This window comes from Silurus meridionalis, chromosome 10 (assembly GCF_014805685.1).
Source record: "Silurus meridionalis isolate SWU-2019-XX chromosome 10, ASM1480568v1, whole genome shotgun sequence".
NCBI classification, from domain to species: Eukaryota; Metazoa; Chordata; class Actinopteri; order Siluriformes; family Siluridae; genus Silurus; species Silurus meridionalis.
In genome coordinates this window covers 18,916,560-18,940,967 of record NC_060893.1, presented here as the reverse complement: position 1 = coordinate 18,940,967, position 24,408 = coordinate 18,916,560, and the positions used below count along the sequence as shown (strand labels likewise).

The 24,408-nt window shown below is 37.6% G+C and overlaps 1 protein-coding gene across 2 annotated transcripts; it reads left to right on the top strand.

Annotated features, from left to right (window-relative positions):
* The first annotated feature begins 6,163 nt into the window (after nucleotides 1-6,163).
* Nucleotides 6,164-21,777, top strand: cpeb4a (cytoplasmic polyadenylation element binding protein 4a). Of its 2 annotated transcripts, XM_046859470.1 has the most exons (11): nucleotides 6,164-6,691; nucleotides 7,234-8,419; nucleotides 11,162-11,252; nucleotides 15,805-15,855; nucleotides 15,978-16,001; nucleotides 16,168-16,344; nucleotides 16,990-17,079; nucleotides 17,513-17,631; nucleotides 18,354-18,468; nucleotides 20,383-20,564; nucleotides 21,296-21,777. In XM_046859470.1, the coding sequence occupies exons 2-11, from the start codon at nucleotides 7,292-7,294 to the stop codon at nucleotides 21,521-21,523; spliced, it is 2,205 nt and encodes a 734-aa protein (XP_046715426.1). In that variant the 5' UTR covers nucleotides 6,164-6,691; nucleotides 7,234-7,291; the 3' UTR covers nucleotides 21,524-21,777. The 2 variants fall into 2 exon arrangements, with proteins under 2 accessions (XP_046715426.1, XP_046715427.1); XM_046859471.1 differs by lacking the exon at nucleotides 15,978-16,001.
* The last annotated feature ends 2,631 nt before the right edge of the window (nucleotides 21,778-24,408 follow it).

The window sequence follows — 24,408 nt, the reverse complement described above, 5'->3', positions numbered from 1 at the left end:
CTTTCTGTTTCTGTCCAACTGCAATGCAGTGTGACTTTCACATTTCCACAATGCACATTGTCATGTTGCATTGTGATGCATCACTCATATTTGATACATTCCATGATACATACATTTACATATATTTTGTTACAGCCCTATTATGAAAAAGGAGAAAATTTTGAAAATGACAAAACTTTGTATAATGTAATTATGTGCAGTCAAATTCAGCTGTATTTCACCTTTGAAGAATAAGAACTGCTGTGTCCACCAACGTGCATGTCTTGTAAAGGTTTATTATCTATCAGACTCAGGGTGAGCAGGTGAGCTGAGCAAAGTGTGTCAGGTAGCTGTGAGCATTGCATTGTGACTGACTTGTTCCTATGGCTGCCCACACCTGTCTCCCAGCAGGGTGACCTTGCGTCTGGGATCTTGTGACACAACTGCCGAAAGATGGTTATTCAGGGCCAGCCTGGTTTCTGGGAAACAGAGCAATGAACGATGCCAAACATGCATGCACTTTAATTGAAGAGCAGATTGTATGGTGCCTTTGCACTGTTTATGGAAGCTTTTGTTTGTCTTTTTGTTGTTAATGATACAGTGGTGAGACAGAACCAAAAAAATTATAATTCCTAATAATATGTGACTAATAATATGACTAATATATGTGTTGTATATTTACACATGATTTTGCAGCACTGTATGTAATCAGAAAAATCTGTTGAAAACAGCTGAAGCCTTTCTGTGTAATCAGACTTCAGTTAATCAAAGCAAATAACAGATGAACTGGTTTATAACACAGGATAATATGAGTATCGCTGGAAATCAAAAGCTTTTGGAAGACATTTAATAAATATATAAACTCATCTTTCGATTTTAGTAGAAGTAGCTCTTCTGAGTTATGTGCATTTTTTTTTTTTCTGTAGGACACAATATAGTGTAACTGGAAGACAATTTTATATTCCATCTGAGTCACCCGTAGACTGATGCAACCTTTTTTAAACTAATGCTGCCGAGAAACAGTGCGATTTTGATCTGGCCCAGACATAGATAATCAAACGCTGAAGCTCGATTACAGGCTGGAAATAGCAGCAGCTTACTTTAATGAGATTTCAGCCTGCAGTAAACACTAGAATGGCCCTGCACAACATTCTCAGAGCCTACTAACCCATCATTAAAAAGACATGCTCAGCTTATATAGAGTGCACTGAATGCAGGCGAACTGAAATGAAAAGGCTATGTACAATGCCTGATATTGAGTGGGGGAAAAAAAGAAAAAAAGAAATAAAAAACAACAAAAAACATTAGAATAAAAATGTGTGAATCAGAGTGCATTCATTACACAATGCTTTTCCCCAGCACGTTAAAAGTCTCAGGCTCAGTCTTCCCTTTCCTTGCATCACAAAAATATGAAATAACTTGATTTACCCCAGCTGTATAGCAGATTCATGCTACGTGCCTGGCTGCTGTTTAGCACATTTGAATATCTATGCTCTGTATGAGGTTGAGGCTTTTTCCACTTGTAAGTATGCCCTTGGTTGTACTAACAAAATTAAATTATATACTTACAAAATTATGTTTTAGTTGCATGGCTTTTTATTAACAAATATATAAAATACATCATTACTACTGCTAAGATGGAAAATATCACACAACATCGAAAGAAATTGGAAAGTAAAAACTATAATCTGTCAATATACATCTAAAAAGTAGTCCAACAAGGAAGTCAAATGTAGGAAGTGGCCAGGAAGTGTTCTTTACCAGTGCCACACACACTTGCAGTCAATGTAGTATTGATGAATGAAGAATTGTCATCAGCCTAATAAATGAGCCAGTGTGTTTATGGCCAACTAATGATTGCCCAGTAAATGTACTTACTTAATATTCATTAAAAAAAAGTCAGTATATTACCTGATTTGTCTGAATGACTTTATGAATACCTGCATAAATAAGAGGTGCTCTTATAAAGCAGCTGATAATTCTATATTAGATATACATATTCATTTAAACAAGAAGATGTGTAGCTTAAGAAAGAAAGGTTAGTGCAACAAAAAGTGAACAGGAAGAAGAAGAACTGATTACATCAGTTTGGGCAAATAAGTACCTCATTGTCACTAACAAGCAAGAACAAAGAAAAAACGGCTTTAGAAGTTAGAGAATAAATTGAGCAAATGAAGATAAGTCTTTATCTCAGACAGAAAAGAGGCACTTCAGCTCACTGAAGAGAAACTGGCCTTAAGGGATGTGTCTCTGCCAAGAATCCACTTCTTCAAGTAACCAAGAAAAAAGACCACTCAAGTTGACAAAACAGCCTGATAAGTGAATGATTGTAAAGGCATATTCTCGTCTGATGGAAACATCTTTACATCAGTAACGGTGGAGGTTGTGGTGAAATGGACTTCCTGACATCCGGTCTACCCTGTATGCAGTACTGTGACTGTGAAACGTTTGTAGACATGTTTGTTTTGTTTCTATGCAACAAACTAGATATTTAAACTGTATAAAGATTTATTTTAACCAAATAAAAAATATAAATGTAGAGATGGTGCATTTTATTTTCACTGAAAAATCCTCCCTTAGCATGAATAGCAGCTTTACACACTCTTGGCATTCAGACAGCCAGTTTTTCCAAACATTCCACTGAAATACTTTGCCATGCCTCTTGTCCTGTGAATGGTGTTCTATCTCTAGTTGGAGATTTCTTTCTGACCTAACTTTAAACCATTAAGCTTCCACCTCCATGTTTGACTGTGGGGGTGAAACAGTCTGTTAACATCTTCTCACATTTGTTCTAACATCTGTTTTCTGTCTTCATAATTTCTTCTGTTGAAAGTTGGAATTATACTTGTATTTAGCCAAAATGTCAGATTTGGACTCATTTGACCAAATAACTTTCTTCCAGTCATCCACTGTTGAATTCTTCTTGTTTTTGCCTTTAACTTTAACGTTTGTTGCATATAAACAAAATGAACATGCATGTGTTTCCAAAACAATAAAAGACTAGGTGTTTCCATGCACTGAATGATGGCACAGACATGCACTGTATAACTGAAATTCGTTCTTTGCATATCCCAGCTTGCTCAGAGGCTGGGGTCAGCCATGATACGGCACCCCTAGAGCACAGAGGGTTAAGGGCCTTGCTCAAGGGCCCAAGAGTGGCAGCTTGGCGATACCGGGGCTTGAAACTCCGACATTCCGATCAGTAACCCAGCACCTTAACCACTAAGCTACCACTCTTCTCGATGCCATAATATACAGTCAAAACATTTTTAATATTTGACCCCCTTTAAAGAAATCAGTGGATAAAACAATAGTAATGCACACTGATATACTTTTCCTCTCAAACAAAATAAATTTGAAAAATTTGCTCTCAGCTCCCCGAAACACCTGCTTTGAAACATGACCTGTTCTTTTGGAGTGTAAATATGAGGTTGCACATATGTAAAATATCTGTCATCGCCATGAATTGTGAAGAGCATTCAACACAATGAGACAGATGTAAGTTGACCTACAAGTCAGGTAATGCATATAAAATATACTTAAAGCAGATTGAAATACCATTACACACAATCAGAGCTACAAAAATAAAACAACAAAATAAATACACCCTGAAAAGATTTGAACACAAAGGTATTGCTGTTCTTTTCAGCAAAAAAATTGTTTAGTCAAATATTAGCTGTGAGTGCTGTTCTTATTAATACCAGTGTTTTTTCTAAACAATGGTAAGAAATTTGGGTGATTGGTGATGGTGCTGATTCGCAGCTCCAATGTTACTGGTTCAACCCTGATCTCAGGTTGCTGTCTGTATAGAGTTTCATGTTCTTCTCATATCTGAGTAATACTTCCTCCTGGTTCTCTGGTTTCCTCCCACCATCTAAAAATATGATGGCTATATTAAGGCTTCCCTAAAGTGTGAATGAGTGTGTGCATGGTGCCCTGCAATGGACTGGGTGTATTTCTGGGTGGTCTCAGTATAGTGTTCATGTTCACTGCAACTCTGACTAGGATAACACGATAAAGCACTTACTGACGATTAATGAAAGAAATACTGTGTGTGTGTATGTGTGTAGATGCTAATCACTCACTTGATGGTTTGTTTTGATGTTATTTTTCAGATAGGCCGCAATTCATTCTAAATCGACTGTAATAGAAAAAAAAATTTAATACGAAAATCATTTTGACAGAAATTTAAAGCTAAAGAGGTTTTAAAATTATATTGTTTGAACAACAAAAAAAATTAGTGTAAAAATTAGCAGAAAAACTAAAACAAAACAATAAAGTAATTAAAAAGAGATAGATTTTCCCTTTGATTTTTTTTTTTTATAGATGTTTAAGCCATGTGGATAATCTTGCAGTAAGTTTTTTATTTTATTATTACAGAAAAAAGATTCGGTGTTTGTTCCATTCAGCACTGATTTGCTTCAAACAGTTGATTAATAGTTAGAAGAAAAAAAAATGATTGTGTTAAATTTTAGATCTTAATCTGACTTTGGATTTTTGGGTTTTAGGCAGTGGATAGGATTAGTAAGGAGGAAGAGAGAGCAGCGATTAAGTCGATGAAAAGTGGAAAGTCAGTTGGACCAGATGACGTACCGGTAGAAGCACGGAGATGTTTAGGTGAGATGGCAGTGAAGTTTTTAACCAGGTTGTTTAACAAGATTTGGTTGGAATAGAGAAGGAGTGTGCTGGTACCGATCTTAAAGAATAAAGGAGATGTGCAAACCTGCAGAAACTACAGGGAAATTAAGTTGATCAGTCACACCATGAAGTTATGGAAAAAAGTAGTGGAAGCCAGGCTGAGAGAAGAGGTGACCATCTGTGAGCAACAGTATGGTTTCGTGCCGAGGAAGAGAACTACAGGCGCATTATTTGCTTTGAGAATGTTGGAAGCAAAGAGAAGGTCAGAAGGAGGTGCATGTGGATTTAAAGAAAGCGTATGACAGGGTGCAGAGAGAGGAGTTGTATGAGGAAGTCACATTGTGGTGCAGGACATGTATGAGGACAGTGTGAAAGCAGTGAAGTGTGCTCTAGGAACGACAGACTGGTTCAAGGTGGAGGTTGGGCTGCGTCAAAGATCGGCTCTGAGCCCTTTCCTGTTTTCAGTAGTGATGGACAGGTTGACGGACAAGGTCAGACAGGATTTGTGGTGGGAGCAGGTTGAGAAAAGCCTGGAGAGGTGGAGTGGATAAGAGGGAGGGCAGTGAAGTGGTGCGGTGGCTGAAAAAAAAAGGTGGAGAAGGTAGAGGAGTTCAGGTACCTGGGGTCAACAGTGCAAAAGTAATGAAGAGTGTGTTAGAGAAGTGAAGAAAAAAGTGCAGGCAGGGTGGAGTGGGTGGAGAAGAGTGATAGCAGGAGTGATTTGTGATAGAAGAGTATCTGCAAGAGAAAGGGAAAGTTTATAGGACTGTGATGAGACCTGAGATGTTGTATGGTTTAGAGACCGTGGCATTGAGTAAAAGACAGGAGGTGGAGCTGGAGGTAGCAGAGCTGAAGATGTTGAGGTTTTCATTGGGAGTGACGACGATGGACAGGATTAGAAATGAGTTTATTAGAGGAACAGCACATGTAGGACGTTTTGGAGACAAGGTGAGGGAGGTGAGATTGAAATGGTTTGGACATGTCCAGAGGAGACACATGGGGTATATCGGTAGGATAATGCTGAGGATGGAGGAATCCCATGAAGGAAGGCCAAAGATGAGGTTAATGGATGTGGTGAGAAGACATGCAGGTAGTTGGGTTGAAAGAGGCAGATGTAGAGGACAGGGGGTATAGACGAATGATCCGCTGTGGTGACCCCTAATAGGAGCAACCGTAAGAAGAAGAAGAAGAAGAAGAAAAGAAGTCAATGTCATGATTTTACCTTTCTGCACAAGAACACTAGAGCTTTTTCCCCAAACAGTGGCACAGGAGGTCTCATTCATGCATTTGTTTTACCCTGACTCATTGATACTCTATTTTAGGCTTGGTGCATCTTTATTAAAGAATGAATGAATTCATTAATTAGAATTAAATTATAAATTATTCAATCAATTACAAACATACATTACCAAAAAAATATTTATTGATTCAAACATCAGGAAACATAAGGTCCAATAATATTGTAGCAGTGTAAAACTGGGAGGGGCTGAGAACAAGCGGGGGCGTGGCCAAAGCCGGAAGTGCGGTAGTAGTGGCACACTCAGCTGTCAGACCTAAGGTTAGAAACATGTAACCGACCCAGAAAAAAACATTATAATATACATATAAAGAGATCAAAAAAGTCTAATATAAAGCATAATTTATGTAAGTTATGGTCTGGTCGAGTAGCAGGATTCACACACACAGACACACACACACACACACACGCGCGCATATACTGTGTCTCGCAGTTGTAGTTCACTGAAAGTGATGCGTTGTGTCGTCAAGCAACCGGAGCACGAACACTGAATGCTGTTTCACAGGGCTGTGGCCTCACTCACACCGACATATCAGCGAGATTTCAGCGCCGGATATTAGCCAACGTGGCCCGACAATTCACCGACAACCCTTCTGAAAGGTCTCCGATGGCCGAAAACCCGTCAGAGCGGCTGTGACAGTGAGCAGAAGGGAATCTACCCCCCATATCACACACACACACACACACACACACACACACGCACGAGAAACGTCATCAGCATTTTCCTGTAGTTAAATGGTCGAGACCGAGGAGGTCACCAGCGAAAAAAAGGACACGGTAAGTCCATTTCCTATTTCTTTCTTTGACATCGCATTAAATTGCTTTACCTTTTTATTATTATTATTATTATTATTATTATTGTTGTTATTATTATCATCATCATCATCACTATGATCCAATTGGTGTAAGGTGGACCCTGGTTAGCGTTTAGCACGATATGCATATACGGTTCGGCTTAATACAACCTCTCCTGGCCCATAATAAAAAAAAAACGAAACATAAAAAAAAAAATCATGCATCCGATATTTTTTCTTGTCCAAACGATTAAGTTGGTGCTTATGCACATTTTGCTGCCGAATGGGTTTCTGAAATGCATTGAGCGTTTCTTTCTGATGGTTACATCAGGAAGCGGATCAGATGCTTTCTACATGCAAGTGCTGCTTTTTTTTCTTCTTCTTCAAACCAAAGGGTTTAGTGTTGGGTGGATGTGAGGTGACTAGTAAAATAGATTGCTTGATGGAATGAATGAATGAATGAATTTGTTAGATTCTTTGATTGTATATTTGGCATGGGTTAATTTTTTCCCTATTTCTCTCAAGCTATCCAAAGAAATAGTTTTAAATAAGGAGTCAACCTATACCGGATTAAGCTTCCCAAATGGGGGATTACAGTTTTGGAGTCCTGGTAAAAAACAACGCGTCAAACAAAGCTGTGTTCCCGGTTAGAATCCACCCGCACCTGCAACATCCGATCCACCAGCCTTCAAGTCCACCTGCTTTCATAAACAGTAATAGTCAGAGTGGTGGAAATGCAGGCTCTGCTTGGCTTTTCCCTTCTGTAACATCCCATGCTAACACACAAGATGAGATCCTGGAGTCTGACAAAGCCAAGGTCCAACAGCAGCAACACCAAGAAGACCTAGAAGGACAGGAAAAACGACCTCATACTCCTCAGAGCCACCAAGAAACGGTGAGCATCATGTCTGAGCTGGAAAATGCCATGCCTGAGGAAGGTCATCTGGACAAGGTGGCTGTGGAAAATGGCAATGGAAAAGAGGGCCTGCGAATTGAATCTCCTGTGTTATCAGGGTTTGACTACCAAGAACCAGCTGGCATTGGGACACTTGCGCAGTCCAGCAGCTCCTCTTTGCCCGGCTTCAGCAGCTGGTCCACCGCTATTCCCGCAAACCCGTCTGCCATGATGGAAGAGGTGGGTTTCTTTAGTCAAAATGCCACTACTGCTAATACTGCACCTCCATTGCTGTTTCAAAACTTCTCTCATCATTCAAGTCCTGGGTTCGGGGGCAGTTTTTCCCACCAGATCGGACCACTGTCCCAGCACCATCCTCCTCCTCCTCCTCCTCCTCCTCCGCACTTCCAGCACCCCCACAATCAGCACCAGCAGAATCGCAGGTCCCCAGCCAGCCCACACCCTCCTCCCTTCAACCACCGCAACGCTGCGTTCAGCCAGCTGTCTCATTTGGGAAATAACTTAAACAAACCACCTTCACCATGGGGAAATTATCAGAGCCAATCCTCCACCCTTTCTTCCAGCTCATGGAGTCCGGGTGGAGGGTATGGAGGATGGGGAGGCTCTCAGGGCCGAGAATACAGACGAGGCCTGAATGGAGGCATGACTGCAATTAACTCCATTTCACCACTGAAGAAATCCTTCCCAAACAGCCAGGCGTCTTCACAGAAGTATTCCCGCAACAGCTCAAGCTTCAACACTAAGCCATGGATGGAGGACAGCTTAAACCGCAATGACAGCTTCTTTCCGTTTCAGGTAAGAGGCCTTGAGCATGTGTGCTACTTTTACTTTTTGTTTGTTTCTGGATCTGGGCTGTAAGTGAAAACGAGATTCACTTGATTACACTTGATTAATTTTCTCTAAGACTAAAATATCACTGACACCCAGTCACATGATACATGAACGCACACTGTGTCAACGTGTGTTTGCGATCTACGCTTGCAATCTCGTTATGACTAGTAGGCACTCCAGAGGCCTTGTTTGATGGATGTGGTAGATCACAGCCCAGATGTGCAATGTACTTCTCTAAGCAGAGTGTGTCGCTGATATAAAAAGACATGGATGACTGAGTCAGTGTCAGAGGATGGGCTGTATGATGTGGCGCGAGATGAAAATAGGAAGCTACATGGTGTCTGATGTTGGTAATGGCTCAGGACAGCATGATTATCTGTAATTCTGGCCTTCAGGAAGGGGAAAAACACCAGGCACTTCTCTTAAAGTCAGTCGTCTTCCTCCACCACCTGTTATGCTGTAATGACAGGGTGCTACATTGAAATTGTGACACATTTTTATTGAATACATGGAGTTCAATTATATTGTTTCATGATACTATTACATATACATTTAAATTTCAATCTAGTATGCTGCCTCAGTTTAAATTTAAAGTATATACACACCCACACATACACACACACACAAGTTGGTTAATATTTACTGTTGCTCGGTCCTTTTATGTTTATTTAGATGGTGTTCTCATTTGAACCCAGTGGTAACAGTGGGGACTTTGAAAACACACACTGTTGTTTCATATGCTTAGTCAGTCCTCCCCTCTGCACAGCTTCTAGCCTAATTCCAAGAACAGAGCTTGTATTGTGCCTGCAAGCTTTTTTTGCCCTCCTCTTTTAGACCAGGCCTGTTATACCAACAGACAGTTCACAACGATGAGGAACTGCATGGCATTGGTTGGTCTTGTGAAAATATACACCTTTTGCATCTTTTAGCTTTGTATCATCAATTATTAGGTATGATTGCTAAACCCCAGGTCGTGCACACCCTCAGGTAATTAGAGGTGTCATCTAATACATCATTCTATACACTACATTATCATATGCCCTTCTAGCTATGGTTGATTCAAAAAATATGTTTAGCCTTCATAAAAACTAGTATAACTTGCTAAATAAAATAAGCATTACAATTCAATTTAAAGAAACAAAAACAAAAGATCTTAAAAATCATAAAAAATTTATGTGCATTATTAAATAACGTAATATATTTGAAATATATGTTGCATGCTTGACTAAATATGTTTTTGGGAACCATATTTTCCTATAAATTTTTTTTACAAAAAATAGTGTTTCCATTAGTGCTATCTATAGTAGTGGTGCAATTAAACCAGGAAAAACTGCACAATATGTTCTTCCTGTGAGAGACATAGAGAATGTGTCACCTGAACGTTATGAAACATCATTATAGCGCCAACAAGCATTGTATATTGTGGTCAGATGTTTGTCAGATCTCTAGGTGTTTAGGAAATGTCAGTTTAAACACAAGGAACTGGAGGTCATTAATGCATTGGGACAGGTTTGGTGTGGTTTAGATGCTTTTAACCAAAGCTAATTTGGGTATTTTAGCCCAAAATATGGTTGTCTCTTCTGGGAGGTTTAGACTTTGCTGTAGATTAATCTTTTAACAAGACTATCACTATGCCATGCTTTAAAATCAGCACACAAATAGATGTGGGACAGTAAACGTTTAAGTGTTTGGTTCCCTTCCCCCCATTCTTAGCATCTGGAGGTGATCCACATACATGGATAAGTACAGTACAAGCTATATTGGATGGCCCAAGATCCTTTACAAATGTCTGTAACCTTGTTACACATTACAGGAAGTGTCAGCAGTATGGTTCTCTCGAAGGAGGTTTCGTCTAATAACAGCAATTGGTCTGAAACAAGCAAACAAAAAAGAAATGCTGAAATAGAGATTTTCTTCAAAATGTATACCGTTCATTTTGAGCTCAGATATGTGTTTTGTAGGGTGTCGATATTTCTGGAGCTGATTTTGAGTCCACCACTAACCTTAATTTAACATCTTGACTTGATCTTTTCTGTGTTTAGCCGATTGGGCGTTTACTTCTTCATAGCAGCCTTATTGTGAGAAACGATAGCGATCTGTCATGCGTTGCTCTACATCATAGCCTTGTACAATCCATCAGAAACCGAGAATTATTTCATTTTCATCACATCATTTCAGACTTGCTGAGACAATCTATCAGATGGTTCTGTGGCTGACCTGTTTAAGTATTTAAAGATCTTCCATTGCATTGCAGCGCTCAGGGTAGATCAGGTTTATGGGTAACTGCAAGTCAGTGTTGGTGCACAGACAAATATGTGCATGTGCCTTACTGTATTTCTCGATGTCATTGCTGTTGAAAAAAATATTCACAGACCTACAAAACGAGATATTGAAAACCCTGCATTTTGGTCCAAAGGGCATTGTTGTTGTAGGTTATTCAGCTTCTGGGTTAATATCCTGAACTCTATCAGGTATCCCTGTACTGATATTAATCAATGTTTATTTCATGCATGCAATATTTTTGTACTTACCTTTGGGTATAAAATAAATATACCTTGTGTTTGTGAGATGATCTCTACGATACTATTGAATGCAGTGTCAGTGCATATCTCTCAGTGCAGAGGTACCCGTGTATAAAAAATGAACAGGAAGTGGTGGATCCCAATCTCTTAGGATTACTAACAGCCCTTTCTGGGTTCTCAACAGGAGCGCAGTCGGTCCTTTGATGGCTTCAGCATGCACTCTCTGGAGAACTCACTGATTGACATTATGAGAGCTGAGCAGGATTCTTTGAAAGGTATGTAATATACTACCTTGTACTGTAATTCACTTTTCCCAATAATTGATGCATCTGAAACTAATACTGTGGATATTTTCTTAGAGGAAATACATCATCATCAATATTTGGTTGTCAATTTTTGAAAAATTATTAAACACTGCTTATTATAAAAGCAGATATGAACCAACAATATACAATCAAAGACAATGAGGTTTCTATATGCCAATCAATCATTCTACCTATAAATATAGACATATTACTATTACTTTTGTTTTGTTTTTATATGTTTGATGTGGTACAAGTTCTGATCTTTCATAATATACCTGCAGACGCCTAAACTCTATAATTGAGTAAAAAAGCAAAAGGAAATATGAAACTACAATTTTCAACCGGTCAGGACAATGATGTGTCTTTGCATGCCTGTCAATCATTTTACCTGTAAATGTATATATAATGCTATCCTTTATCTGGATATTTTTGTTGCACTCGTGCAAAGATGTATCTTTGAGGAACACTAGATTACAGCTCAGCATTTGTAGGTGATCATAGTGATCGCAAAATCCATTCACAACAATTTCTGTAAAGCTATAAGCTGCTTGTGGGTACTTTCTCTTTACATGAGAGCACACTTTCTAAAACTTGATTACAGTCTGTAGAGAATCTATGTGTATACGGATATTGCATGTTATCCGATCCAAACGTTTGCGCACCCTGGAGTGGGGTTTAGTATGTTCTGTTCTTCAGTGTAACTGCTTGTTCCATGTTTTCATCCCACTGCTCGTGCAAAAAGGTTTTATGTAATTTAAATGTAAGTAAAACATCATCCAGGTTTGATTATTAATCAAACAGCAATAAGGAGTTTGTAACTGCTGTAGACTTGCTTTGGATTTCATGTTTGCCTGAAAGTGAGGGGAGGGTAGAGGTCGATTGATCTGATTGGTCTGGCTAATTTTCTTTTGGCATTTTTTTGAATTAATTGGTCGATTATTAGGCAGGTGCAACTGACACACCAAACCATGCATGTACATTCTGCACTTGTTGGAGAAAACACAACTCTCCCATACAGCAGGTAGCATTAGTGTGTATTTGACATCTAAACAGGGAAACTGGAAAAACTAGAACTGTGAATATATAATGCAAGCAATGTTTACACCTTCAACCTTTACTAACAGGTTCGTGTAGCATTTTTCAATCACGTCTACTAAGTTGCAAAGACAAGCGTGTTCCGGGTTTTTCTCGTGTACTCATTCGCTAAGCTGATTTACCAGTCAGAGTTCTCTTTCTCGCTGATAAGCTCCGCCTCCGATTCGACATGCAGAATTGACGAAAAACAGTTGACGCGGTCCGACCAGAGCCAACGGTGTGGAACAAACTAAAGCCGACCAAAGCTCAAAAACCACCCGACATTTTCCAGATGACCAAACGTTAACTTGGAGTGTCTCAGGGTTTAAGTTCTCATTATTCGTTCTTAATCAAGCCTTATATATTACATTGGTTAAATATGATAATACTTTTGAAAAGAGAACGTAAATAACATTTTGGAGCAGTATTGTTAGGGAGCCTTCAACCAGCTGTATTTTAGGCTACAGGTAGGGATAGTGACGAAAAACCTGATAACAAATGCAGTGTTTGGAAAGGTTTGTTTTGTTCAACTTACGTTTAATTTAAGCAATTTTCTGAATCATGTCTTATTAATGAACTTATAAAAATTCATGGGATGAAGAGGAGAGAAAATAGAAAATCAGCCAAAAAAAAAAAGCAGCATCATATATCGGCCATCGACTTAGAAAACCCATATCGGTCGACCTCTAGTGCAAGGTACCCAACATTCAGAAGGGATATATATAATATACAATCATACATACATACATTTATGCAAAAATTCTGCCGTACCTTTCACAGTTATTGCTTGCATCTGACTTAAATTACCTGACCGTGTTCCTAAAACTGATCGGCTGTCAGATGATTCCTAATTGCCTTTTAGTTTTCAACATATACTGCTTTTTATGTAGTCATTTCATTCAATTGTCTGTGTGGTGTGTTGTACAGAAACTAAGCTAAGGTAAATAAGATAAGGCTTGTGACTATAGGGCCGTAAACACGAAGCACTGTGTTTCCCACGGACCATTACTACTGACGCACCACCTGCTTAACTCAGGTAACACAGAAGACGCTGCAGAATGATAATTGGAGGAACGGAGAGAAAACTGCGAGAGGCGAGGAGAAGATTCAGGCCAAAGAAAAGGCCAGAAAGTTTCCAAAGTTTGGGATCATTTCAAATTAAAACATAAAGAAAACATCAAACAGTGCGGCTACCGTTTTTTAAAGTCATTTGAAATTGCATTTTAGATTTGTATTTATATACAGTTCGGTCAAAAAGTCCCTGGGCAGTGGTCGTGTAGACCGGGTAGTGGAGCACGTTTTTAAAGCTGGCGATAAATACACGGATTTAGTGTGGAAAATCTCAAGCAGCTTTCCGGAGACAAGAAAACCACATCGGGATACTGTGCGAGATTAAATGCATAAATATATGAGTGAGAATAAATAAATGTTTGATTAAACTAATATTTTTCTATATACTACTTTACATGGCCACAATTTTTGAATGCCCTGTATTTGTATCTTGATGTAATATGGCAATTAAATGCACTAAATGGGTTTAGTTTTTCACCAATATTATTTTATGCAATTTCAGCAATAAAAACTACATTTTTCTGAAACGACTTGTTCATTTTAAAAGACCCGTTTTATTTTCTCCCTCTTATTTAGTATTGCTTTTTAAGTAGCTCTTATTCGATTACTCGATTAATTGGCATAATCGATAGCAGCATGCCCTATGTGAATACTAATCACATATGAGGATCATCCAGAAATAAGAGCATTAGAATTATTCTGGCCTGCACTTTAAAATACCTGTATACTGCTGCAAGAATTAGCATTTCTACTTTACTGAAAACAGGAATGAAAATGTGTGTGTAATACAAACTTAATGTACTGATTGATTCTGGACATAATATCTGCCACAGTGTTAATGTCACTCAATATAAAAGCAAATATTTAACTTTTACTGAATCCGGTTCAACTTTGAAACATGACAGGTGGCAGGATTACAAAAATTCCCCTATGACAAGCTTTTCTGACAAGGGATTTAATCTGCTCTACAAGAATACTGCAGTACAGCATAGTCACAATATAAATGGGGAATTTTCTCACTTCATTGATATCATGATATGATAACGGTTGCACTTTCTAAGAAGGGTATCTGTGCTAGACCTTGAGGCAACAGCTGTGGCAGGTTGCGAGATATGAAATTCTTATGCCTTCCAGCATTAAACCAGTCTACCGTCTACAGGACAATTTACAACTCATTTCTTGTTAGTTAGTTCTGGTATATATTTTTTTAATATTCAAACCCAGTAAGTTTACATAATGCATAGGAAGCATTAAGCATGATTAGTTATTAGGATTTGCTCTTTAAAAAACATTGGACCTGCTAAATAGATTGCATAAAGACATGTCATTCTGATTATATAAATGTAATCGTTTATGTAACAAAATTCAGATGTAGGCTAATCCAGCACAGGAAACAGAGCAGAAATCTAATTCTGATGACGCTACAACTCTGGGTAATGCTTCCATTAAATCAGAAACTGTGTCACTTATGTGACATTAAAGCAATAATGAGAATAAAGAAAGTAGAAAGATGGACATCATTACTTAAAAGCAAAATAATCCTCAACATGAAGCTTATTGCATAGCTACATAGCAACATCATTATTCATTTTACTACATTTACTGAATATGAATTTGTTTATCACTAATGCACTGATATTGACTTAATTCTTTTACTACCTATATATATATTTCACTAAGAAAATATTTCAACACAAATACACAGCAAATGCACCAGTCAACTGGCCTGTTTGTTTTCGTTAATATTAAACCAAATACTGTATTTCTATTTGAATTGAGCTATTTTTGTAGCAGAAATTGTCACAAAGCAGCTTCATAGAAATGGGTGTAGAAAAAGGTGACAATGGTAAAGAGAAAACTTGAGAGGACCATGAAAGAAATCAGATTCTTCTATTTCTGGACGGCATTGTATAGTTGGATTTTACGCTGATTAGCCATAACATTAAACCCACTCGCAGGTCAAGAGAATAACATTGATTAGCTAAGTACAGTGGTTCCTGTCAAGGGTTGGGGTATATTAGGAGCCAATTGAATAGTTAGTTTTTGAAGTAGATGATTCAAAAGCAGGAAGAAATGCTAAGTATAAAGATTAGCTAATTTGACTAGGGCCAAAATTGTGATGAAACCACTAACACTAGGCAGATTTTATGGAAAAATAAATTGGCATTAATTAAAAGGGATTTAAGGAAAAATCTCTACTGTTGATTGTCTTCGACATGATGTGGAGAAAAAACAGGATTAGGACCAATGTTATAGAGATTCTGATGTTCAGAAGGGACAGATTAATAAATGCCTTGATTGATCGATAATTTTTTTATAAATTACACAAATTGTATACACACATGATATTTAAAATCTGTGCTCGGCTTTGCTGTAGGTCGCTTTGGCTTTTCCCATCCACCTGAGGAAGGCTCTCTCTCTGGGAATGGTATGTCATGTCATACTTTATAAAGGTTCTCTTTACCGTGCCTTTTGCACACATGCACATATTATTAGACTTCACTGACTAATATCTATACTGAAATCTATTCTGTCCTACTTTGCATGCAGCAAGGAATTATGGACGACGACGAGGTAATTTCTGCATGGAGAATTTGTGTTTAGTTTGGCTTCAGATCTTTGACCATATGTGTGTTCGCAGGTTGAAATGTCTGTTACCCATTATACATTCCATTTTGTTTTTATCTTTTTGTCTTTTACCACCTAATAATTAATAACGGCTTGGGGATCTGTGTGCTAGGTCCCTCATCCCTGTTCCCCATGGAGGATGAGCGCAGTTTCGGGGATGATGAAAGGAATGAGCAGAGCCTTGGTGGTCTAGGTTCCCCACACTGCTTTCCTCATCAGAACGGCGAGCGTATCGAGCGCTACTCTCGCAAAGTGTTTGTCGGTGGACTACCTCCTGATATAGATGAAGGTAATCCGGTGGTATAACCAGCAATTTAAACTCATGCCCATTGTGCTCCAGCATCTGCACACAGGCATATTGCTACTTTTACAGTTCGTGATAATTTGATACGCATGGTATAATTCATGGCCTCTTTTATCCACTTGCTTTTTTCTTATGCATGTTTTTAGCAAGGTTCCGAAACCTCTACAACTACAGTTCATGGATGAGTTCCTGTTTTGTGTTTCTGCTGCACTGTAGTAATCATGATTGTTACCGTTACAGAACTTATGCAACTGTTCACAGAATGGTGCAAACTGTGCACAGCAACATTACAGCAGTAGACATGGAAGTGGTTGAAATTAAAGTCAAAGTTTTACTTTGTTTTTGACTCACTACCAAAAGAAAGCTGTTTTGTTTGATATAAAAACTATAGTTTAGGAATTTCTTTTTTAATTGTGTGTAAGAGGTTTTTTCATTCCCAACTTGATTTCAGTCCAGAGAAAAATACTTAAATTGGTGCAGGAAACTTGCTTAAGGTAGTTCCTCTGTCATTAAAATCCTTTCTAGTTACACAAGTGTACATTTCTCTAAAACTCTGAAAAAAATGTAATTCATATATATCCAATATACAAACAATTGTATTGTTTCAATAGTGTTAACTTTTTGTCTTAGATGAAATCACTGCTAGTTTCCGTCGGTTTGGACACTTGTTTGTGGATTGGCCTCACAAAGCAGAAAGCAAGTCCTATTTTCCACCCAAAGGTAAGTCTTATAAAGTTGTACATGCTCTATCTTGCATGTCTTAATCAAATCCTAATTCTCATTTCAAACCAAGTCCTGTTTATGTCCAATATTTTTATATTATTGGGATCTACAGGAATAGACATTCTCCAAATTAACTGCCAAAAGCTAAATTGCATCCATGTACAAAGGTTGAAGAAAACAGAAGATAATAAATAGGTTGATTGACAGATGGTAATTGTAATTTAAACAGTAAATAAACAGAAGCTATTGTAGTTCTTAAGTTTAAAATAGAACCTCATTAAGGTAAATGCCCTAATTATAAAAGCCTACTAACCTGGGTCATAAGGCCCAATCACTGTAAGTATGCTACACTGGAGGTTTGTGATAAAGCTATAGAGGTTGCTATTTCCCTCCAATTAAACAATTGTGCAAACGTGTCCTCCATCCCCAGGTTATGCATTTCTGCTGTTTCAAGAGGAGAGCTCAGTCCAGGCTCTAATAGATGCCTGCATGGAGGAGGAGGGAAAGCTCTACCTGTGTGTGTCAAGCCCCACCATCAAAGATAAGCCTGTAAGCCTGACCAGCAGCCTGCATATCCACTCCATCTCACAGCGTATTTTTAACTTTCTACACGGTTCATGAAAAGAGGCAGTTGCCACTTTGCAACACTGCCCTCAAAGTAGGTGCAGTTAAATATAAACCTACAGAGCAACTCTGGACATTTCACACACACGGTGCTCCATTTGCACAGCATGTGGGTCAGTGGAGCCGTGCTGCAGTGCATTATGTTACCTTTTGCAGGCCACGTTTCAGTATGCTGGAGATTTTCCGCTTCAGACGTTACGGCCTATTGCTTCAAAATTTTTAATTATTAACAGCATTATGAGGTTATCAAAAGTACCTTATAAATAGGGATCATTTTTTCAGATCAGTTATGAGAAGAATTAAAGGATTTCAGGGGATACACTAACTCCTTATTAAATATTCAGGGCATCAAAGGACATGCTCTTTAGCACTTGTTACATTTAGCATTGGTCTCTGTTTATTTTTTGGCCATAAAAGCATATACTCGTCCATTTATGTACATATGATACTAACTCGTGCTTTATAATGTTAGTGAAATGCATTAGCTAACCACATTAGCTACTTTGGATTAGGTATTGGTGTATTCCCTTTATATATATATATATATATATATATATATATATATATATATATATATATATATATATATATATATATATATATATAAAGCATCTATATTTCTGTGCATCTATATTTCTGTGTATTAGGTACAAATCCGTCCATGGAATCTAAATGACAGTGATTTTGTGATGGATGGCTCTCAGCCTCTGGACCCCAGAAAAACCATCTTTGTTGGAGGAGTGCCACGACCTCTTCGAGCAGGTATGGTGCTGGCCATTTAAACACTTTTTTGTTTGTTTGTTTTTATTCCTTTTAGATACACACTATATGGCAAAAATGTGTGGACATCTAACCATAAGTGGTCGTTCTTTACACTATTGCTACAAAACAATTCAAGCACACATTTGTCTAGATCTTTTATAGACTGGCAGTGCAATTTCATTTCTCTGAAATTAATAAGGGGCCTAAACATGTTCCTGCATGACACAATGTGAGTCTCTTGAGAACATGGTTTAAAAAGTTTTGAGTCGAAGAGCCTTGAGCTCAATCTCACTGAACACCTTTAAGTTGAAATAGATCACTGACTGCCCCCCCAGGCCTTACTCAAGATAACTGCCTGAACTCACTAATGCTTTTGTGGCTAAATGATCACAAATCCTAACAGCAGCACTGTAAAATCTAGTGGAAAGCCTTCAGAGAAGAATGGCGGTTACGATAACCGTAAAGGAGGACTAAATCTGGAATGAGGGTATCAAAAAGCACATTAAATTACGGTGTGGAATATTAATTTGGTGTAAATAAGGGACTAGTGAGCTGATGTTTGTATCCACGCACCTGCTGCTGATTGATGAACTTTGCTTGGTGAACTTTTCATGCTACATTTTGCCATATGACAGGATCATAAATCATTTGTACATTAAAATACGGGCCTTTTTCTATGCAATTTTGACGTTTGTGTGCTTGGTAAATAGGCCATATGGTGTATGTTTACAATAAACCCAGGCAAACAGATGAATAATTATCACCATAATTAAAGGAATATGCCTTAAAGGAATATTTCGGATGAAAATGGCTGCTGTGGAAAAAGTATGGTCCTGTTTGTGTAATGGCAGAACAACCAGATGGCAATTATACAAGCATTGCTACCTTATTGGCTTTGTTATCATTTGGAGCTAATTAGGCTTTTCAGACAAATTTTCTAATGTATTAGGTAGAAAGTTATTATATTACACATTTCAACTAGGAGCCTTGGTGTCTCTCATCATGATTCTCATTATTGCATTATCTCAAGAAGAAAGACTGGCTGAATGTTTGTATGTATGTATGGAATTATCTTTGCAACTAGCAGATTTTAGAATCCAAACTTGGTCAAGGTCACAGTATTGTCAAATGTGCAAAATATGTTTTTCAATAACTTCCTTTCTGTTTTTCATAACGAGATGTTACATATTTTGAGTTTTGGGTCTATTTACTAGCTGCCATCGGTCCGTTTGTAAGTTCGAAGTATATTTTAGAAGGTATTTTAGACATGCATCTGAGTAACAATAAAAACTTGTGGGAATTGACCATGTAAAACATCCATGCATGTAATAATAATTCATAGTAATCAGTCTGTGTGCCTGAATCTTGTCATTTTAGCTTAATATTTGTTTACTCGTAGTGCAGCACAAGTTAACTTACTATCAGGGTTGTATAATATAGGGTTACGCTGCTCCAGTCTCGGGTCAGAGTTTTAACATCACTACATGTTCCTGGTTTTTAAAAGTACTTCTGATGTCCAGATGTTCACTACTGGTGGGATTTGAGGAACTAGTAAAAAAAAAAATGACATAATGGATTTAGAGTATGATATGAGCCATGGTGATTTAACGCAAGTCAGTACACAGCTTCAGTCTATAGGCCAAGTTTAACTTTAAATTTTGCTAATACTCGTCTTATTATAAATTAAGGAAGCCCAAATTTGTGATTACAAGAATAAGATTCGTCTCGCACAGTTTTTTTTTTTTTTTATCATCAATACTGATAATAGTGTAAGACATAAGAGGATCTATACTGCAGTGCTGCAGACACTGGGTATAATGTGTGTCTTCTGCTACAGAAATGTTTCAAATGTGCTGACACTACTTTTGTGTGTGTGTGTGTGTGTGTGTGTGTTTTCTCTGTGGTGTATGGCAGTGGAGCTTGCAATGATCATGGACAGGCTTTATGGAGGGGTGTGTTATGCTGGCATTGACACCGACCCTGAGCTGAAATATCCTAAGGGAGCGGGACGCGTGGCCTTCTCCAACCAGCAGAGCTACATCGCTGCTATCAGCGCTCGATTTGTGCAGCTGCAGCATGGAGAAATTGATAAACGGGTTGGTATGGGGGTGGGTTGTTGGGGAAGAGGGATGTAGCTAAGAAACAAACGACAAGATCAGAGATTCCAGCTCAGTATTTTATAGATCATGGCCCACACAACCAATCACAAAGCTTCATAGCCCACACAGCAGACTGCAAAGATGCAATTACAGTCCAGCACTATAATCAACACTGATAATCGGAGAAAACTGGACTACACCAGCTACAGTGTGGCCTTAAAGTGGTTTTACACTGATTAAAGAAGCTGCCCAGTAATGTCTTCACAAAATGGGTCTTAAAATTGTAATAATAATAATAATAATAGTAAGAAGAATTGTTATATATTTTGTTTAGATAGATAAGTTATAGTGCATTTAATGAAAGTAATATTTTCTTGTTATTATAATCATTAATGTTGCTAGACCATGGCTAAGGAGGTATTAATATAAGAATGCATCTGTAGTGTCTCTCATCAGAATGATCAATAACTGCTTTTTTATCTTTTGAATAAAAGCAGCATAATTACACCCAAACTAGTCCAATGTTAACTCTAAACGTTTTTGTAGATTATTCTCTTTTTAAGAATTCTTCAATAATTTTCATCTTATTTTCTGATAGTATTTTTTTGGGTACTTTTGCAGGAGACACCAATAAACGTTGCTCATAACCAAAACCAGATCATTTTAAATGATGATTCATCAACGTCTTCCATTCCTATTCTTTGCTAATGATCCTTTTTGCTCTCCAGGTGGAAGTGAAGCCATATGTCCTAGATGACCAGCTGTGTGATGAGTGCCAGGGCACACGCTGTGGGGGCAAGTTTGCACCCTTCTTCTGTGCCAATGTCACCTGTCTGCAGTACTACTGTGAATACTGCTGGGCAGCCATACATTCGCGTGCGGGGCGAGAGTTCCATAAGCCCCTGGTGAAGGAGGGAGGAGACCGGCCTCGCCATATCTCCTTCCGCTGGAACTGACCCAGCACACGGGATGACTGACCTAGCATACATGCACTTTTGCTTTTTTTGTTACATTCTTTTTATTTAGATTTCTTTTTTAAAGTCTAAAAATTTAATTTATTCTAAGTTTTAAATTTTTGGAAAAATGAAGAAAAAAAAGAAGTGTGATCTGAGTTTTTTTTTTGTTGTTGCTTTTGTAGTTTATTTTTTATTTTTTTGCCGGACCGCCAAATAGGTCGGCCAAGAATAGTAAATATCCCTAACTGACTGAATGACTGACTTATTGATTCCTTATTGTTGAATCACGCATGCAAAAGATCTCAAAGGTTTCTTACGCGGTATAGGTGCCGATTTTTGTTTTGGACTGTCAGTATGAACAATTTTTATTTATTTATTAACTGAGGCTGCAATATTCACATACAAAAAAGTAAAAAATAAAAAAAAAACAGTGACCACTGCATGCAGCAATAAATGGCTGCCATACATTGGTACTCTCACAGACAGATACTTATATAGACACTTAAACTGATAAATCACATCCAAAAATTGTTTGTTATTTGACCAGTAGCCAACAGGGCTAAAGAATATATATAGCTGTTAGGCACACAAGCTAATAACTAGATTGAAGCTTAGATCGCCCAGATCACATTTGATCATATTTGATCCTCTTAACACTGTATAGCAATGGTGATACACAGCATAATACGTTTGTTACCAACATATCTAATAAAAGCTATATCGTTAAAAAGAAAAAAACACTAGAAACCTGGAACAGGCCAAACAAAATGCTACACCCCATGAATTTAGAATGTATATTCCTTTATATCTGTGATCTACATTTTACGACGCATGCATTTTCGATAAGATATTTACCCAAACTGTTTCTGTCTCACTGACATTTAACATGGAGAAAAAGAGGGTTCACCTGGAATTTGCATAGACAAGTTGCCCAGGAAGTCATTTAACACCCTGTTGGCTGTGTTTGCGGTCCGGCTAACTTAGATTAATGGAGTTTTATTTAATGAACGTATTAATTTGGTGTGCATGAAAACTTGAATGCATTAGACTTCTTTATATAGGTGTTTAGAGTGACTTGACTCTAAACTGTTGTTTTACTTTTATCATACTACTGTTGAGAACTTGCCTTTTTTTTATTGTGATGGGTCGCATTTAGGATGCGGACAGGACTACTGTTTTAGACGGTAGTCAGCATGGTAGAGAAAAGAGGCAGGAACATTAAAGGTGCACATTTCACTGTAATTAAAAAAATATATAATTTAACCATGGTGTTGACTAGTTTTGCGACCGCAAGCTCAAATAGTTGCACAAATAAACACATGTAGTAACTATTATAGCAAGAAACACTCAGACCTTACTAGCAAGAGACCAAACCTACTGTAAAACTAACAAGATGCAGGTTTTTAAAAGGCTGTTCGAGCATCACTGGGACGTTAAGGTGGAACTGCGCTGGTCACTGAGGCAGACGTACTGCTAACGGTCTACGTAAATATGCATATTATTAATTTCACTCACTGCTGGCACTTGCGATCACTTTAACATGATCATCTTGGATTCTAATCACATGATGTGCTCAGTTTATGTCTGAAGATCTCAAGGAGTAAGCACACTATTGTGTTGCCTGTTCCACAGGTCAGACTGACCAAAGATAAGCCTTAGAGATACTTAATGTCTTGACCTCCCTGAAATTACTGTTGTGCAAAGCAAGTAGGGCGGACTGGTGTACGTGTCATTTTATTCAATAAAAAAAACACATCTAATACGATTTCTTAAGAATAATAATGCTTGTGATGGTAACAGCGGTAACATTGCTCACTTGTCAGGGAATTTGTGCAAATATTGTAGTGCTAATGAGAATTACCATGTGGTGTATTGGTAGTGCTTTATTGCATGTTCCCCCCCCCCAAGAGTTTTTGCCGTTCTAATTGAACAGTGTAGTAGCTGAACGCGTTTTTGAAGATTTTTCTGTCACGGGGAAAGAGATGTTGTTTTATACATGGTATGCTAATTTTTGTACTGTGTTTTCTAGATGGTTATTTTTCTCATTAACATAAACATGTGCACTACTTTTTCTATATATTGTTTTTTTGTTTTTGTTTTGTTTTGTTTCTTTTTCAAGTCATTTAGGCACTTTTTTCCACAAAAAAAAAAAAAAAGTCTTTTTGCAATACCTCATTTTTTTTCTTTTGTTTTTCAATTGTTGGGTATAGATTTTGTACCTTTTGTTATGAAGACGCCCGGAAATAAGGCACGAATTAAGAAAAATATATATAATTAAGTTTTTAATAAATATCGCAGGAGTGAATATTGACTATTTAAAAAAGGAGGAAATCTTGAAATGAGTGACAACTTTTAGAATTAATAAAACACCAACCTGCTATTGATAAGGAAACTGATATTACGTTCCACGTTAGTGATTGTGGAAATAAAATAAAATTATGAGCAGTGTAAATAAGATTTAAGGTAGACTGTACTTTGTACCACAATTAGGAATGTTCCATAGTAAATGATCAACGCTTATCACTATAGAAGTATATTAATAAGTGTACTTGTACACTACCCGTCTAAAGTGTGGACGCACATCAGTACTGTTGTATATTTTACAACGATTTATATTTAGAACTTATTATTCGCACAGTATAATAGGACATATGGACTTATGCAGTGACAAATATTTTATATTATAAATTCCTACACAAATCCTGATACTAAACACTAATACTGGGTGTCTTATCAACTATCTTTATGAGCTTTCTCAAGTTTCTAAAACAAAATTTGTATTTAGATTTAGAAATCTATTTCAATCACTAACTTCACCATTTGCATTTGTTCTAAAAGAAATTAGCAAAATGTCTTCGATAGAAATCTAAGCTATCTGTTATAGG